Source organism: Dermacentor variabilis, chromosome 11 (genome assembly GCF_050947875.1).
Source record: "Dermacentor variabilis isolate Ectoservices chromosome 11, ASM5094787v1, whole genome shotgun sequence".
In the NCBI taxonomy this organism is placed as follows: domain Eukaryota; kingdom Metazoa; phylum Arthropoda; class Arachnida; order Ixodida; family Ixodidae; genus Dermacentor; species Dermacentor variabilis.
Window position 1 is genome coordinate 8,733,720 of NC_134578.1, and position 17,672 is coordinate 8,751,391.

The following is a 17,672-nucleotide window of genomic DNA, read 5'->3' on the forward strand; positions in this document are numbered from 1 at the left end:
TTTCCACCGGCACAACAATCACGCAGCGTAGCGAGCATGCAAGCGAGACTGCGGGCTGCATAACAAATGCAATTAGCACTGGATGCATTTACCTCTCGACTCCGGCTCGGCGCGGCGATGAATCTGTGCCACGCCTCTTTCAATTCCCGGCTCACTTTCCTCTCCTGCATTTGGCTCATCGTCCTCGTTTCTGGACATGCCACTGCGCAAAGAGCAGCACTCACAATACGAGGGAGAACAAACGCGCGTCTGGCAGCATCACTCCACAGGTGGTCGATCCGTTTTCACGCATGAAATCGCGCATATCACGACGTTGCGCACGTGCGGGCACGGTATTACTCAGGCACTCAAACGCGTGCAGGATTAAACCTTATCGCCCGCGGCTCGGTGACGCATAGTCGCGTGAGTTTAACGCGCAGATTACACTAGTTCGGCCTTCCACAACGTGATCGTTCTGTTGACATGTCAAGAGCGCACCCACGGAAAACTGCAGAACAGAAACTACCGGTTCACAAGACCTAGCTGCGCATCGCAACCACAGCAACAACTTCCGGCCGGCTTTCAAGCAGCAGGCACGCGACGTTGGTTTATCCTCCGGCGCCCACGGCGCCCGTTTCGAGTGTAGATCGAAGCTTCCCGATATGACGCGAGCAGTGTCCTCCGCGCGTCGTCGAAGAAACTAGATAACCAAGCGTGCGATAAAGCGCCCACAACGATAAGAGTGGGCGTGCACTATCATGATGGTAATTACGTAACTTCACTTACCCGCTTTGAGTATCTTATTTGCGATCGGGTATCACAGGGACAGTGGCAACCACGGCAATGGCTGAGCGTCCCTACTTCAGGGGTCGAACTAATCACACCTTGTTCCCGCGCCGTCACGATGCACGGATTTTGGAGAACAACTAGAGTGGCTGGGGGAACGGGGGGTCCGACAAGCAGTCGACAGCAGACACGTGACTTAATAAACTTTTGCAGGCCAATATTTGGGTGTTACAGTTTGACGGCTTCAGTAAATGCGCAGCCGACGGAAGACACACGGGTAAACGAGCCGAAATGAACCGCTGCGGAGACAGCCCAGGGAAATAGGGCCAGCTGTTCCAAATTTAAAGCTAAGCCAACACTGAAAACAAGAACCACCGACTGCGCCAGAGAACGGACAACCTATGGAACAAAATGGTGGGCCTAGCGCCATGTCTTCGTTTTTTCGCCGAGGGTTTGCATCTGTGGCTTGCATCATTAGATTACCTGTTAACGTTGGTTTGCATGCTGTTAAAAGATCGTCTGCTTCCGGATTTCCATGCAGGTTCTGTTCAGCCTCGTTTGAGCCTTCAAGCCATGCGTGCGTTTCCGAATTTTACACCATAATGCGATATATTTAATATCTGCGTTTGCTGAACACTTACCGTGGCTGTCCATTTTTTCTCAATGCCTCAGCTACAGAGTATGAAGAAACCATGAAATCTAGATACTAAAGCACACGTGAGGCAAAAAAAAAAAACTTATATGCGCTCCACACATGGCTGATGCAGCATACAAAGAATCTTGACACAAGTTAGCTCTGCATTGCTTTATTTTGTACCCCATGGTCTTACAACAAAACATAGTCCCACATGTAAATAAAAACACCGCTCTGAAAGCACATGTGTGCCACAACACACCAACAATATACTGCTGCTCTCTACCCCAGATGTTGCAAGACTTGTGCCCTCCCACCCCGATTCATTGCAACTGCTCCCTGGGAGGCATCTCTTTGAAGACGGGTGGGAGGCGAAAATAAAACTTGTTGGCAGTGAGATCCACACATGCCTATTCACTGCACTCTCTCACGTCACATACTCCTTCTCACAACCAGCTGCACATTGCAAGTGCACATCTTAAAACTCTCTTGGCTCACAGTAGCTTGGCCATCAGTCTGTTGTTATGCCACTTGCAGGCAACTTTTTTTTTAGTAAAACTCGCGAGTTAAAAAGGGTTGCTGCGGACTAACAAGCGTCTGCCGCAGTTGCATTGATAGGGCTGGAGGGAAAATAGGGTTGTAGGCCACACTCGGAGATGAGCACGGCCCTCCCCACTGGGCTTGGCTGGCTCGTGTGCAGTGTGTACACGCCTTCAGTCAAAAAGGGCTTTCATGTCCTTGAGTGACTGCTCGATGTGGCTGGCAAACCGGAGCGAGTCCTGCAAAGTAAGCAAAACGAAGGCACCAGTGTAAAACTCAGGGGGCAGCCTCTTCCAAAACCTTTATTGGCACAGTATGCTTATGTGCCTTCATTGTCTGGTGGCTTCATCTCGCTGTAATTGCGACTGTCAAAAAAAGAGAAAAGGTTTTGGTACGCCTTTTATTCTTCTTACTCACTGCAGGCAAGAGCACCTTGTAAAGCACACAGTGGCAGCTGCCTACTTCACAGACAACCCCGACTGCTAGGATACTTCTCAGGTATTTGCGAAGAAATATGCTTCTTTGCCCGATGTCGTGAGTCCCCCACTGTTGAAGATGGAATCCACAATCCAACTACAATACAATCCACAATGGAATCCACAATTCAACGCTACGCGCGGAACTGTCAAGATTGCATCGTCTGCCACCAGGAAGGTGTTATCGTCGGCTGCACCGGTGACCTGCCGCGTCGGCCTCTACGTCACAGCATCGGCAGTACAAGAGCACCTTCTTCGTCGTGGCCCCGACATTTGGCAGTAGCGACGGACCTGCTCCGGACACATAAATCACGTTCTGCTCGTGCTGCAGGTTAGTACCAATAACACACAAATCGCACAACCTTCTTTTCACACTCGTCGCTCCTGCCAAGGAATTGTTCTTGTAAATCCTCGCCGACTTTGTGTTGCTTACCGTTGTGTATGAACTTCCAGAATGGCTAAAGAAATGGGTAAAATGAAGGAGGAGATGAAGGCAGAGTTCTTGAAACTAAAAGAAGAAATGAGGGCAGAGCTGAAAGAACACCGCGAAGCGGTCGAGCGCCAAATACGGAGCGAGCTCCGTGAACTGAAAATCGAGCAACAAACTTTGGCTAAGAGCCTTGAGTATGCTCACGGAAGCATTGAAGAGCTAAAAAAAAAAAACTGAACGCTGAGACTACAAAAAATGCAAGGCTTGCATCTGAGAACGAGGCGCATCACACAAAGCACACAGCGATGGAAAGCACGCTGCAAGACTTGGAAAGGCGCCTTGTTCACATGGAGCAGTACTCAAGAAAGGCTAATCTAGAGATACAGGGCGTAATCAGGAAAGACGACGAATCTGTGACTGAAATCCTTTCCAAAGTTGGCTCTGCAATAAACGAGCCTATCGACGACAATGATATCGAGGTCTGCCACCGCATGCCTACGCGCAACGCTGATAGGTCTCATATCATTGTCCAGTTCAAGTCGCGCACAAAACGAGACGCTGTGCTTAAGAAGCGAAGAAAACTCGACTAATGAATAATGACCTTGGCCTTGAGAACGAACACCAGTTTACGTGAACGAACATCTTTGCCCCGCCCTAAAGAAATTACTTGCCATGGCTGTCAAAAGGAAACATGAATGCCACTGGAAAAGCGTTTGGTCATACAATGGGAAGATTTTCGCGAAAGAAGCTGATCATTCACCCATTGTGTCGATAACGAATGTAAACGATGTCAGCAAGATCTGTGCTCGTCAGGTTACCGGTACACCAAGCGGAACGCCCACCGATGTGCAAGGCTCTGCTGTGGTGCAGTGAAGGAAGTTCCGCTTCTGCTCGAAACAGCGAAGATGCGATGAACTACCACGAGTTTTGTTTGTCACACACAGTTCAGCTTTATGATTTATCGTGTGGATCAGCCCTACATATTAATATACATTCTGTCACCAACAAACAGGATTCCATCGCTTTCTTCTTAGACCAATTTTCTTTCAAGTTCAGCACAATCATGTTTTCAGAGACCTGGTATCAAAATGATTCCCAAATATTAAATATAGCCGGTTACAATGCTTTCTACATAAATCGGAATAATAGAGACTTTTAGCTTGTACGCTATTCCGGTAAACGGGAGCGGTTTGGGCGGATTACCGGATGGTCGAGGCATAAACGTGAGCGGCCGGAGCGGTGAAGCCACCTGGTGTTGTAGAGCTCAACCAGACAAACGCATAGCTAAAACTGCAGTAACTCACCATATCCTGCTTCGCCACTCGTGCAAATTTTTGGCAGCGGCGTAATTGTGAACACGATTACGCCACTGTCGAAAATTTACGCCAGCAGCTAAGCAGAATATAGTAATTAGCTCTGTGTTTGTGTGGTTGAACTTTGCGCCACCAGCTGGCGCCACCAATCTGGTCGCTCACGTTGACGCCCCCGCTAAACCGGAAAACCGCCCGCGCTTGCCCGAATACCGGACACACTAAAAGTCTCTAATAAACGAGGAGGTGGAGTTGCCACCTATGTTACAGATTGAAAAAAAATGTGAAATGGTTCCAGAATTTACCAGAATCATAGACGACTATGAAATTCTTACTCTGGTATGCAAAAAGCAAATTATCTCCGTTATCTATCGCCCTCCGACAGGGGATGTGCTGCGTTTTTTAGATTTCTTCAAAGAGTTGCTAGATCACATAAGTAAGAACAACTATTACCTAGTTTGTGGCGAGCACTTTAATTTAAATATCCTGGACCAAGATTGGTCTGTTCGTGAGTTCAACACCAGGCTCTCTTCATACGGTTTTGTCAACTTAATTACCACTGCAACCCGAGTCACACAATGCAGCTCTACTGCGCTTGACCTTCTTATTACCAATATTGACACTACCGTCTGCAGTGCTGGCACAATAGCATCGGATTTAAGCGATCATTGCCCAGTCTTTCTTATTTACTCTTCTCGTCCCGCGGAAAGGGATGCCAGATCTGGGCCTTTGATTGTTCAGCGAGTTACACAAGACAGGCTCGTATCATTTAAACAAGATGTCATGAACCATGATTGGTCATTTGTATTTCATAAAACCAATGTAAATGATGCATACACAGAATTCCTACAGGCTTTTGTGCGCATTTACGCACGACATTTTCCGCTCATAGCGATAAAGGTATCTAAAGAGATACGGAAGCCTTGGGTGACTCAAGAGCATATAAACATGATAAAAAGTAAAAATCGCCTCTATCATTCTCTTTTGCGGACGCGTTCAGAAAAAACGCTCAAACAATTTAAGAGATTTAGAAATCAGCTTAACACAGAGTTGCGGCGATCCAAGATAAACTATTATCAACACATTTTTGGACATACTACTCGGCAACGCCCTGATGTTGCTTGGAAGACAATAAATGATGTTCTCGGTCGTAATACTAGTATACCTTCTATCAAAATGTTAACTGTAGGCCACCGTGAACTTAAAGGCAAAGAGCTTGCAGACTATTTTAATACTCACTTTGTTAATGTAAATGTAGCCGATAATAGCCCACCAGACATAAGCACACAATATAGCAATTTTGTTGACAGTATATTTCTCGAACCAACCAACGCACATGAAATCCACAGCACGTTTATGATATTGCAAAATAGTAAGGCTCTAGATATCGAGAACATCCAAGTTGAACCCGTTAAGCATGTTTTGCCGTTCATCACTTCCCCACTTGCTTACATATTTAACTTAGCTATGGAAACTGGAATTTTTCCCGATGCCATGAAAAAGGCTAGAGTATCAGTAATATACAAGGGGGGAGACAAAAACAATGCATCGAATTACAGACCAATCTCTGTTCTACCTGTTTTTTCTAAGGGGTTGGAAAAAATCATATTTTCACGATTAACGAAATTCTTCGACATGAAAAATGTGATAACAGAGTCTCAATTTGGCTTCTGAGCAGGAAGATCTACAGAATTGGCGTTATTGTCCTTAAAAGAAACCATCCTAGGAAACATTGAACAACAATTGTACACAGTAGGTCTTTTTTTGGATTTTAGTGAGGCTTTTGATTCCATTGACCACGACATTCTTACGACGAAGCTTACACAATACAGGATTCGCGGAAAACCCTTGGCCTTGCTTGAGTCATACCTGCGTGACCGACAGCAATGTGTTTTTATTAACAATAACAATTCATCCTTTTTACCCGTCACGCACGGAGTGCCTCAGGGTAGCGTATTGGGTCCACTTTTATTCAATACTTATATTAATGACATTGTCCTGATAGACACCGAAATTAAATTTAAGATATATGCTGATGATACCACTTTTACTGTCTGCGTTCTAATTTAGATCAAACAATTATTAAATGCAGTGAAGTTCTCAATAAGGTGTCTTTATGGTCCAAAAAATATAGACTCAGGATTAATGCAACTAAAACGAAGGCCATCATATTATGTGCAAAAAACAAAAAGGTTTCCTCGTCTCATCAGCTTAGTTATGAACACCAGCCTGTTGCCATTGTCAGTGACCACAAAACTCTAGGAATATATTTTTTTTCAAATTTGAAATGGGATACTCGCATCGAATTTCTTTGTCGAAAGTCGTCTGCAGTTACAGTGGTACTATCGCGCTGTCGTAGTATTCTTCCACTACAAGCAAAGCTTCAAATTTACTATGCTCTGTTTTATTCACACATAAACTACTGCAACCTCGTTTGGACTACCACAACTAAAACTAATATAAATAAGATTGTTACCATAGAAAAAAGAATTATACGACAAATTTCAAATCTTGAATGCACAGATACCACGAAAGAAGCATTTCTAGAGCATAATTTACTTCGCGCGGATAAAATGTATGAATTTCGGTTATTGCAGTTGTTTAATTTTTCATCAACTCAAATCGTTAATTACCTCTCTTCTCTGGCATCATTACAATGTTACTCGTCGACTATTAAAACGCGCTGCACTGATATGTGGGTGATACCACATTTTCGTACGAATTACAAGTTTCAGTCATTGGCTCACAATGTTCCCCTAACAATAAGCACCAAAATACTGCTGGATATAGTAGAAGGCAGCTTCGAACATATGTTGTGCAATTGTAACTAAATAAAAGATCCAGCGTATTGTGAGTGGCCTTTCGGTTTGATATTGTGTTTCTGGCCTATTGTGTATTGTTTATGTACAGAGTGTTTGCGATTGCTTATGTATCGTGTTGTAAGTCATATTGCTTTCTTATTTCTTGTTTTCATGCCTACTGATTGCATACAGTGCACTTGAAATTGTTATTTGAGAATGAACTTCAACTTTGTTTCTTTTCTTTCAATACTTAATTTGCTGATCTTGGGCGTATCTTGTAAAACTGATTTCTTAAACTGAAATTGTGTTTGATTCCATTGCTTGCAATTATACCTGTTTTTTATGTGTCTTGTTCGCTATGCCTTGTAACGGCTTCCTGCGCCTTTTTTCAAGCTGATCTAGCAGCTTTTAGCCAGGAAGCCAACCAGATGCTTCTGGGAAATAAAATTTAATTGAAAAAAAACCTGAACTCACTTGAAGTCCAGTGGAAAGTCACAGAGAATCTAATCAGAGTAGTTTGGAATCCAAAGAAAAGATGCTGATCTCAATCGGAAATTTGCCTCATACCCAGGTCACAGAGCCTAGGTGCTGACGACACCGGAATGCACTTCAGAACTACTCAGTTATTTCCCACATGTTTATGGTGCTCCTTCATGCACTGTGGCATGTGCAATGAATTGGAAAGCTGTGTCATGTACTCACTTCATGGAGATGAAACCAAATAGTCAGAAATGGTCAGCATTTCATACAGCACAAAAAAAGTTGTGACCCACGTTGCTGCATAAACTGCAATGGCAACATCAGCCTGAACAGATATATGTGTGGACAGTGAGCTCTCTCACACTGCGTATGGGGAGTACAGTTGAGGTGACATCTTGAATAAGTGAAAACCACCCTGCTTGTTACATAAAGAAGAAATCATGGATGTTTCTCTTTACAATCACAAATCCTGCACCGACGTCATGATGCACAGTGGTACAGGAAACCCCCTCCCCACACCTCCATTCAAAGGAAACATAAAATTCAAACAAAGAAGCCTTCAATGCTAGCAATGGGCACAGACCAAACACTGACTGTCAGCTTCAATTCAAGCAATGTAGTGTTTTGACTGCTCGTTTAAGTGACAGGTGTCAGATGCATCAAATAAGCTGTCAAACCCATTTCACCGTATTTTCTTTGCAAAGGGCCAGTAACTCAACTGTGGCTTAATCACGTGAAGGTTACGGTTCGTTTCAGCATCACACAAGCGTTGCCACAGGCTTTGCAGTTTCTTTTGTAGGAAGGGCTTCAGATCTGTGGTAGGGCAGCAGCGGCAATAATAATATCTTGTGATGCTATTAATGTGGCAATTTCATTGGCAAGCACATTACCCTTGATTCCTCTATGCCCAGGAACCCAACATATTATCACATGTCTACGAGATGAATAAATGTTGCAGAGGAGTGAGTGAAGCTCAATAACAAGATTTCTGTGCTTTGGTAAAGGCTATGCGTTTACAACACTTAGCGAGCCTATGAACATTACTGCCTTTTCTAGTTTTAATTTCTTTATATGTTTTACCGCAGACAATACTGCATAGACTTCTGCAGTAAAGATACTTGCTTAGGTGTTCAATACATCAGATTCAGAGGTGGAGGGGCCAACAGCCATGTAAGATACGCCAGCCAGTGTAGAATTCAGAGCAAGAGTACTTTGAAGTTCAAGGAAATTCATTCGGATTTCAAGCTCTGGAGCATGCTTTGTAACTGCTACAAAAGATATAGTATCAGATTCTATCACCCACCACTCCCAAGGTGGTAACAGCTTAGCTGGAGGCATTAGGAGATGTCCAAGTTGTGGGACATCCATTTTAGAGCGATAGCTCTACTACTATAGGTATAAACCCAAGAAATGCCTGGTTTTGTAAATCTGACCTTCAAGCTCAGCAGAGGTCAAACTGGGACTTAGCCTGCAACCATCGGTGGCTGCTGCGTACGCCGTGTGGGCACCCATATCTTGAAAGTGATCTGCGATGTGGACAAAGTGTGCGGTCGCGCGGGACTCATACTGATGTGTACAAAGTGCACAGAACGCTGGTAGCTTCGTATGCACTGTGCTTTCAAATTGTAGATGCAGTCATTGGTGACGGGGCGCCTAGCAGCGTCTGTGTCGCTTTCCCAAAGCAAAGCAAAACCATGCTATCGCTCAACAAACTTGGTTTAACCGTGTGCAACCACGGCATTTTTTGTTTTCTAAGTTCCCTCATATGCAGTGACAAAGGCTGTCTCACACGGAATCAATTATGAAAAAGTGTAGCTCATGTCAAATTGTTAATGGTTTGAAAACACGGATGTTCATCATTAGAGTACACTTTGAGAAAATATGTGAAGCTGTTGTATGTTCTCTGCAGATGGAGTGACCACTCATTTGATTCTAAATACAAACTTTCAATAAGGCTTGTTCTGAAAGCGCCAGTGGCCAGGTGGATACCTAGATGGTGGATGGGATCTAGTATTTCTAGCGCGCCTCATCAAATGAGGCTTTTGTAAGGGTTCATTAAACACTTCCCCTCACTGCGTGTGACAGGAAGATGCTGTTTGATACAGAAAGATGAATGTGTGAGAAAATTTTCGGTAGGTTCATTGCTTTTAGGCATTTCGCCTTGAGATATGTTATGTGTGGAATAAAAGGAAGTTTGGCGTCAAGTATAATGCCTAAAAACTTGTGGTCTTTGTTCACAGATATTTATGCCCATACATTTCGATAGTGGGATCTGCAATGAGCCCTTTCTTCCTTGTGAAAAGAACAGAACTTTTGAGGGGGTTAACTTTGAACTCGTTTTTGTCTGCGCGCTTAGACACCTTATTCAAGCCCTGTTGTACTTGTCTCTCGCACACTGTAAGGTTGCAGGATTAGAAACTTTGGGAGCAGCTTAAAAGCAGTAACTGTGAGAGAATTGTATTACAAGAAAACACTTTGCCTGTAACGTGTTTTGTCTTTTCTGTCCAGAAAGACTGTCAGAAAGGTCAGCCCATGTTAAGTGAAGCTGCATCCAACCAAAAAATACCTTTGTTACGCCCTTAATTAGTTATCAGCATATATTTGTCACATACTGATAAAGGTGGGAAATGTTTTACATTTACTGCCTCATATATAATTCGTTATATTGATGTTTCACTGTATACATAACTTTCAGCACAACTTTATACCATTAGTCTAAGAGCATTCAGTGCCCATGGGCTTCACAGCTTAACTATCCCACAGCTTCTGTCAATCTAGCTAACCAGTGCACCCTAGTGCAACCCCAGTGTAGCCCCTGTGTAGCCAGACAGAGACAGCATGGTCTTTAGGGATTAAGATCACGTGTACACCCAGTGCAATGCTTACAGTCTCTGGCGAGGAGCGCTTGCTGGACACATGGAAAAAGAGGTGGTCTTCTCCCGCAATTAGGTACGAGACACCATAGCCATCGTCAGCAACAGGGCCAAAACCGCCGCCGGCTGAGATGAAGTCGGGGAACTTGCTTAGGTCGAGCAAGCTCGTCTGGTTGTAAGGCGTTTGGCTGGTCGACAGGCGCCAGGGCTCACTGAGCACCTCGCGAAGGAACAGCGAGTCAACCTCCAGGTACTTGGAGACCACGTAAAGGCAGAACAGGTGCCGGTCAATGCCCTTGCCACACATAGCATCTTGGTACCTGCAACCAGGCATTGAGCACACTTTTAAAAGGTGCTCAGATGTGGCACAAACATTACAGCTACGGTAAATAAACGAGCTCATGGTACCTTACTTCAGTTAGATGACAACATATGGGCTCCTATGCTTTGCTGTGTGAAGGTAGAAAGTAGGAAGGGGAAAGAAATTCAGGATAAATTTCTTTGGTGCATTTTGGTGGTTCTGATAGCTGGTTGATAAATTTACACCTGACATGCCATAGCTGCTCTTTCTACAAGGACTTCCGACACCATCTATGCTGTAGAACATGCATTGCTGGTATGTAATGTGCTGCGAGGTGAACTGGCCTATGCTTCCCCCGTAAGTTTTCATCAAGGTCCACTCTATCCGCTTTTGCCACCAAGGCACTGTTTGAGGACAATGTGAGAGCTATTAGGATAACCAAACCAACAAATAAGCAGATTCCCTAATGTGCATAAAAAACGTTATAACTTTTCACATTGAACATGGTATGGCTGAGTTACGCTCTTTGAAGATAAAGCAATGCTGATGCATACAAATAACTAGCAGGCTAATGCAAATTCTGGGGTTTTACAGACTCCGGATTAATTTTGACCACCAGAGGATCTTTAATGAGCCCCCAATGCATGGGACATGGCCATTTTTGCTTTCCGCCCCATCAAAATGCAGCCGCTGCAGCCGGGATAGAGGGATAATGCGAGCCATGGCTATACAAAGGGCAGTTCTGTCAGTAAACCTTCTGTAGCTCTCAAGGAGTCATCATATTTTGACCACGCATCCCTATGGAAGGCATTTGACTGTGTCACGCACGAAGCCGTATTCTCGGCGCTCAAAGAAGCACACACTGGGTTATCAATTGTTCAGTTTGTCAAATCCTTCCTGGAACATCGAACATTTCAGATCCATAGTGGCAACACATATAATAATAATATTTGGGGTTTTACGTGCCAAAACCACTTTCTGATTATGAGGCACGCCGTAGTGGAGGACTCCGGAAATTTTGACCACCTGGGGTTCTTTAACGTGCACCTAAATCTAAGCACACGGGTGTTTTCGCATTTCGCCCCCATCGAAATGCGGCCGCCGTGGCCGGGATTCGATCCCGCGACCTCGTGCTCAGCAGCCCAACACCATAGCCACTGAGCAACCACGGCGGGTGCAACACATATCCAAGGACATTCACAAACAACGTGGGCGTTCCCCAGGGCGTGATTTTTATCACCTACACTGTTTAATCTAGTCATGCGAGGACTGGCTGTGTGTCTTCGACAGGTTCACAGCATCCGGTTCACCATATATGCAGACGATGTGACATTGTGGACAGAACATGGTGGCCCTCTCAGGACAACAGAAATAGCCACTAAGGCAATGCAGAATGCGCTCGACACACTGACAGATTATTTGAAAGAAACAGGCATGCAGCCGTTTCCGGAGAAAACAAAGTACATCCCCCCTGGTGGCACAGTGCAAGAAAAGGAAAAAGTCAAGCTGTACCTAGCTGGCAAGAAACTTAAAAGAGCTCCAGAACACTACGTGAAGATACTCGGCATTAAAATTCACGACGATGGCGGGGCAGCTACCTGGCTCAAACAACTGGAGCCGATGTGGAAGAAACTCCTGAACCTCGTGAAACGCATATCGGAGAGGCGTGGAGGAGCTCGCACCAATACAGCTCACACTTTGACATTGGCAGTGCTTACATCGAGGGCTTGTTATGGTGCGGTATGCTTTGACCTCACCAAAGCACAATACAACAAGTTCAAAAGGATGCACCGGGAGTGGCTTCGAGTGATCACTGGTCTTCCTCGCCATGTGCGAGTGAAAGACCTACATTGGTACGTGGGACTTCCTCCACTCAGGGACATTATCTTAGAATGCAAGGAGGGTCATGACTGCCATCGCCGTTACACATGCTCTGGACAGCGGCTCGTAGAGTTTGATGGACTATGTTTGTCGAACAAGGTGGAAGTGTTTCCTGCTGTCATTTCCTGAGACGACATGCAGGTACGAGTCACGAAACCTGTCACTCATCGGCAAACGAAAGAGCACCACAGTGATCATAGAGCAAAACTCGCAGAACGGGCTAACTTGAAAGAAAATGCTTGTAAGCGGCGCTGGCAGTCATTGTCAGATCCACCAACACCAGCAAGAACCTACCATTAAGTCACTTGAACTGCAGGCCATCCTACTTGCCATAGAGAGGCTGATGGGAAAGGCGGAAAAAAGCGCAGAAGACCACAGAAGCAAAGATTTCACAATATTCACCGACTCCTTGGACGCCCTAAAGGCTCTCACGAGGACGCCTAGAGTTGGCACGTGGGCACATGATATTAAAGTCGCATGCGTATCCCTCCGTCGGGATTATGGCATGGGTGTACAAGTGGACTGGGTTTTGGGGCACTTGGGCAGCATCGGCAAAAGTGCGGCCCACAGTGCAGCGGGCGAGTTTTTTTTCCTGTTCATCTCCCCTGGGCCCAGTCCCTCTCATTCCTGTGCACGTGGACCCTGAGGAGGGGCCCGATCGACTTAAACTGCAAGCAAAACGGGAGCTGAAGACGGAGGTACCACACAGCCCCTTTGACCAAGGGGCTTCCTCATGGCACGCAAGTCCTGGTGCACAAAGCCAGGACGGGCGCAGCACTCACAGAAGACATCCTGGCTAAGTGGCGCGCGCATGCCGCGTCAAGGAAGACGCGAGGTCATCAGAGACAATGCCTGGACAACAAGGAGGACGAAGAAATGGAGCCCAACGTGACGTCGCCACCAGTGACATGCAGTACGTGTGACATTGGTCCGACAGTCAGGCACCTATGGGGCTGCCACGGTCTCGCAATAGTAAGAGACAAAAACAAAGGGCCCGTCATTGCTTCACTGGAAGCGTGGACCATGCCACCCCATCAGGTCGATGCCCGGCGAACTATTTGCTCCTTATGGGAGTTTGTGTGCCATTTGTATTTTGTTCTTCTTTTTTTTTAAAATGATACCCACCATTGACCTGCCACCCTGCCTAGGCCACTGAGCCATCCTTTTCATCAAAGTTCATTCTCTCTGACCACTACGATTATTATGCCTTTAGATTGCTCTATTTTGTTTTTTCTTATTTACTAACATTCAGAATTGCATCGCATTCACGTAACTTGGCGATTATGGAATGAAGTGTATATACACATACTGCTTTTGGAAACCAGGAACCGGGTGAAAGACACCACCTGCCTCTGTCCCTTTCCTTGCTTTCTTTTTTTTTCTAGCCCAATCAAAAGTGCCAGCCCAAAAATACTGGTGGGCTCAAGAAAAGCAGTGCAGTCATTTATTTTAAGCTGGAAACACAGCACACAAACAACGTCAGTGTGATCAATGCATCAAGGGTCCCAAAAACAGCACTCTAGCAGCAAATTGTATTCAGTTGACCCAAGCAAGACAGGTCCGCACCCTTTTTGGTGCTGCTTGCAGGCAATGCCGAGCTTCTCCCGTTTCTCCTGCAGTGTGGTTGTCGGGTCTTGCATGGCCAGAACCCATGCTCGAGACTCGCACGTCACTGGCCGCACAGTCTCCGTTCGGCCCTCCCGGAACAGCCGCGTCATTGACGCCTCGTACGTTAAGCTGAAGCGCCCAGCATCTCTGCATAAGACATGACAGAATGACTTCTCATTTCACAAGCAATGAAGACAATCCACAAGCCACTAAAGATAAATGGACACACCAGACAAGAATTACAGAGTGCAAAGAGTTTGTGCGCTAGACTCCATCATTCTTGTCCGGCATGTCCTATTTATCAGTAGTATAGTAGACTTCCATTAATTCAACTCTGGTGTATTCGATCCCGGCCAAAGGTCCCAGTAGGCACCCATGCATTCCTATGGGCCAAAACTTTTATTATTTTGACCCTAAAATTTGCCTTCACCGGATAATTTGAACTGGACCAGTCAGCAAGCATACGCCTGACCACTCTGGTGACGCCAATGGCAACCCCTTTAGTGGCAGCATCTGTCCCGGAGGAGCTCAAGGGACAGCAAATGTGTTAAACACACATAAAAAAAATCCTGTTGGAAATGCCTGTTTTTGCCCTGCCATAGAAGTTCTTTTAAGCAATAACCGTAACTCACAATGCCTGATTACGGTACTTACCAGACTAATACAAGTCTTTTCATTTTTCTCGTTTTCAGGGGCACTTGGCCGAAGATTGCCTGTGCAGTGCAATCGTTCGTATGCTTTGCCACACAGATGTATTGCAGCGAAGCCAAATAAAAAAAAAAAACGGTCGTCAATGTGAAGCACATATTAGACCCTTGTAAATTTTTCTTACAAAAAAATCGGGTGCGCGTCAGATTTCTGTTTTGTCTAGGAGCTTTAATGTGACTACAATGTTAGTTTTGTACTTTCGACACAGGGAAAGTGTGCGCACATTTGATTCAAGGGCATGCTAGAATAGGGCAAATACTGCCAAATGACTAGGCGGTGGGTTTGGGAGTACTTAAAGCAAAGCTTTCTATGCGACTTCGTTCGACTTTCCAACTGCTACTGGTACTGCTACTACTGCTGCTGCCATCTGGCACACCACGTGGAGGTGGGGGGGGGGGGGGTGTTCAGAGGGTGTGTATACATGACAGGAGCGCGCCAGAGAGGAAAGGTGATGCAAAAAACTCGTTTGGAACCCACTGCGTTGAATGTGCACAATGCCCTCTGGAGCTCCCTGGGCATTGCCACATTTGCCTCTTGACAGCTGTAATTATTTGTGACCCCCCCCCCCCAAAAGCATTGCAGAAATTGCAGCGCTTACCTTTCTACTAGCGTGCACGTCCAGAGGGAAGCTAGATAGAATGGTAGAGAGGAGGTGGGGAGAGGAGGCAGAGAATGGATAGAACCGATGGTCGCAAAACAAGTGAATAACAGCCTTGCCACTCTTCACTCGCAGTTCCCATACAAGGGAGGAGGGGGATAGGGAAAAAGTGACGTGAGAAGGCAAGGAAACGCTACTACTACAGACTTGACAGCAGTTGCGGGCAAACAGCATAAATTTAAGTTCAAGGTATGGTACGTTTCTGCTATTTCTGAAAAATAAACACCATGCAAATTTGTCATGCAGACAACTTATGCAGGGTATGCAGAAGCAGAGCCACATTAAAGTGCACTGCAAAGTCCAGGAGACACTACAGAAGCAGTCATAGGTCAAATCAACACTTCTGTGCCTGACAAGCTAGCTTTGCAGCTATGATATTGCACGAGGTCACGGCTTTGATTCGGATTGTGGCAGCCACATTTCGGCAGGGATGAAATAAAAAACACTTGTGCACTTAGATTTAGGGTCACATTAAAGCACACCATCTTGTCAAAATTAATCTGGAGTCCACCACTATGACGTGCCTCATAACCCGATTGTGGTTTTGGCACGGACAGCCCCATAATTCAATTAAAGTTTAACACTTCTGCTATGACGCAATGTGCCCTGTGAGGCAATGGATATGCTCAACCCTCTCAGAGGTTATGAAGTATGGCACACAACAACGTCTCAAGCAAGCACTTCCCCCTGTGTGTTCTGTGTACTACGAAGACAAACAGCAGTGATGCACGCAAGGTAACTACTTGTGACAAAAATGGAGAAACAAAGATTGCTACCCTTGGAGGCAATTCAAGCAAGCAATTCCAAGCAACAGGAAAACAAAATACATCACCTTTAATTCTGGAGGTTTTCGGCATTTGAAATGACACTGCTGCCTGCTGTCAATTGTTACAGCACACAGTGATGCAGCCAGAATTTTATTTTCTAGACATTTCAAGCCTTTTGCTAGCTTGCTCAAGTAAACTGAGTGGGTACTTTAATAGGGACATGGCAATGAGACACTACTCCTTGCTACTGCACCCTTGACAACACATTGCAAGAACACGTAGGACTGACAAACTTGTGTCCACAGTTGCTAAACAGCAGACAAAGTAAAGTAGTGGCCCTAACTCGCAGTAAATGTTTACCCCACACCATACCATCTCTTCTGCAGCATGTGCCCAAATTATAGCTGCAAACTATTAATGCACTGTTTTTAGACAATCTTCGTATGACACACAAGCACAAACTCCCTGTGACATTTCTATTGAATCATTGGCTACAGGGGTTGCATTCTCGGACCATCCCTTTTGGGGATAGATTCACTTTTGGTAGATTTTGCATGACTTGTCCCTGGCAGGGAAATGGTTAAACATGGCCAAAATGTTACCTGTAGTAGGCGAGCTGCAACGCCATCTGGAGGTAGGCATCGGGACTACATCGGCACTTCTTCATGAAGCCCTTCCCGTAGGCAGGATGTGTCAGCAGGTGGAGGTCGACGTCTTCGAGCAACGTTTGTGCACATAGCACACTCTCCTCTATTCTCTCAATCAGCTGCAGGGATGCAAAGGAAAGGCAGTGCTGCTGTGACCCTGATAAAGTAGAAAGCTAGGCAGAAACAATGAAAACAGAATTCTGCAGATCTATAACCAGTATCTTGAGAACCATTCAAGCAAACAGCCAAAAAAATTAAATGCTATTCTAATTTAAATGCAGAGATGTAAATGAGAGCTATACAGTTAAACCATGATATAACGAAGTCGGTAAAATCGGCAATTTGCTTTGTTATATTGAAACTCGACCTTTTATGCAAATAAGTACAGTCGCCAATCAATTTTCCTTACATGGAAAGGGGCCGCAGAATTTCCCGAATTATCAGACAATTGAACAAAGCAAATTTGAATAAGAAAACAAGTCCTTCTGATGAACTTGGGAGTCGGCAATGAACGATACACCTTCATGCCACATTGACGATACCTTCACATCGGCAGTACGAATTAAGCAAAGCCAGCCACGCTTTCGCGCACAATCTGCACAAACGGATGATAGTGTCGCCCTGTACTGCGATGACGCTATCACGGAAAGCGCCGGAAGCAGAGAGCAAATGCTTCATCTGCCTGTTGCTCCAACGGTTTACTGAAACTCGAGATGGTGGAACCTCAAATAATAAACGCGCGGGAAGATACCTTCCATGATGCCACGTCATCTCGGCAAGCCCACTCTTTGAA

The 17,672-nt window shown here is 45.3% G+C and overlaps 2 protein-coding genes across 7 annotated transcripts in view; both read right to left on the reverse strand.

The window, feature by feature from the left end:
• mv (lysosomal-trafficking regulator mauve) overlaps positions 1 to 1,481 on the reverse strand; it is a 108,514-nt gene extending 107,033 nt beyond the window's left edge. For all 3 annotated transcript variants that reach the window (XR_012824462.1, XM_075674779.1, XM_075674778.1), the window contains exons 1-2: positions 766 to 1,481; positions 93 to 202 (exon numbers count right to left, since the gene is read on the reverse strand). Coding sequence is in view for 2 of the 3 variants with exons in the window: in XM_075674779.1 (XP_075530894.1) it covers positions 93 to 179 (87 nt within the window). In the remaining variant the exon portion in view is untranslated. The remainder of the gene's footprint in view (positions 1 to 92; positions 203 to 765) is intronic.
• A 74-nt stretch (positions 1,482 to 1,555) lies between these two features.
• The window catches only part of whd (carnitine O-palmitoyltransferase whd), a 49,169-nt gene continuing 33,052 nt past the window's right edge, over positions 1,556 to 17,672 (reverse strand). For all 4 annotated transcript variants that reach the window (XM_075674782.1, XM_075674784.1, XM_075674785.1 and 1 more), the window contains exons 8-11: positions 16,835 to 16,998; positions 14,058 to 14,246; positions 10,323 to 10,629; positions 1,556 to 2,178 (exon numbers count right to left, since the gene is read on the reverse strand). In XM_075674782.1, coding sequence (XP_075530897.1) covers positions 2,113 to 2,178; positions 10,323 to 10,629; positions 14,058 to 14,246; positions 16,835 to 16,998 — 726 coding nt within the window. In that variant the 3' untranslated portion in view covers positions 1,556 to 2,112. The remainder of the gene's footprint in view (positions 2,179 to 10,322; positions 10,630 to 14,057; positions 14,247 to 16,834; positions 16,999 to 17,672) is intronic.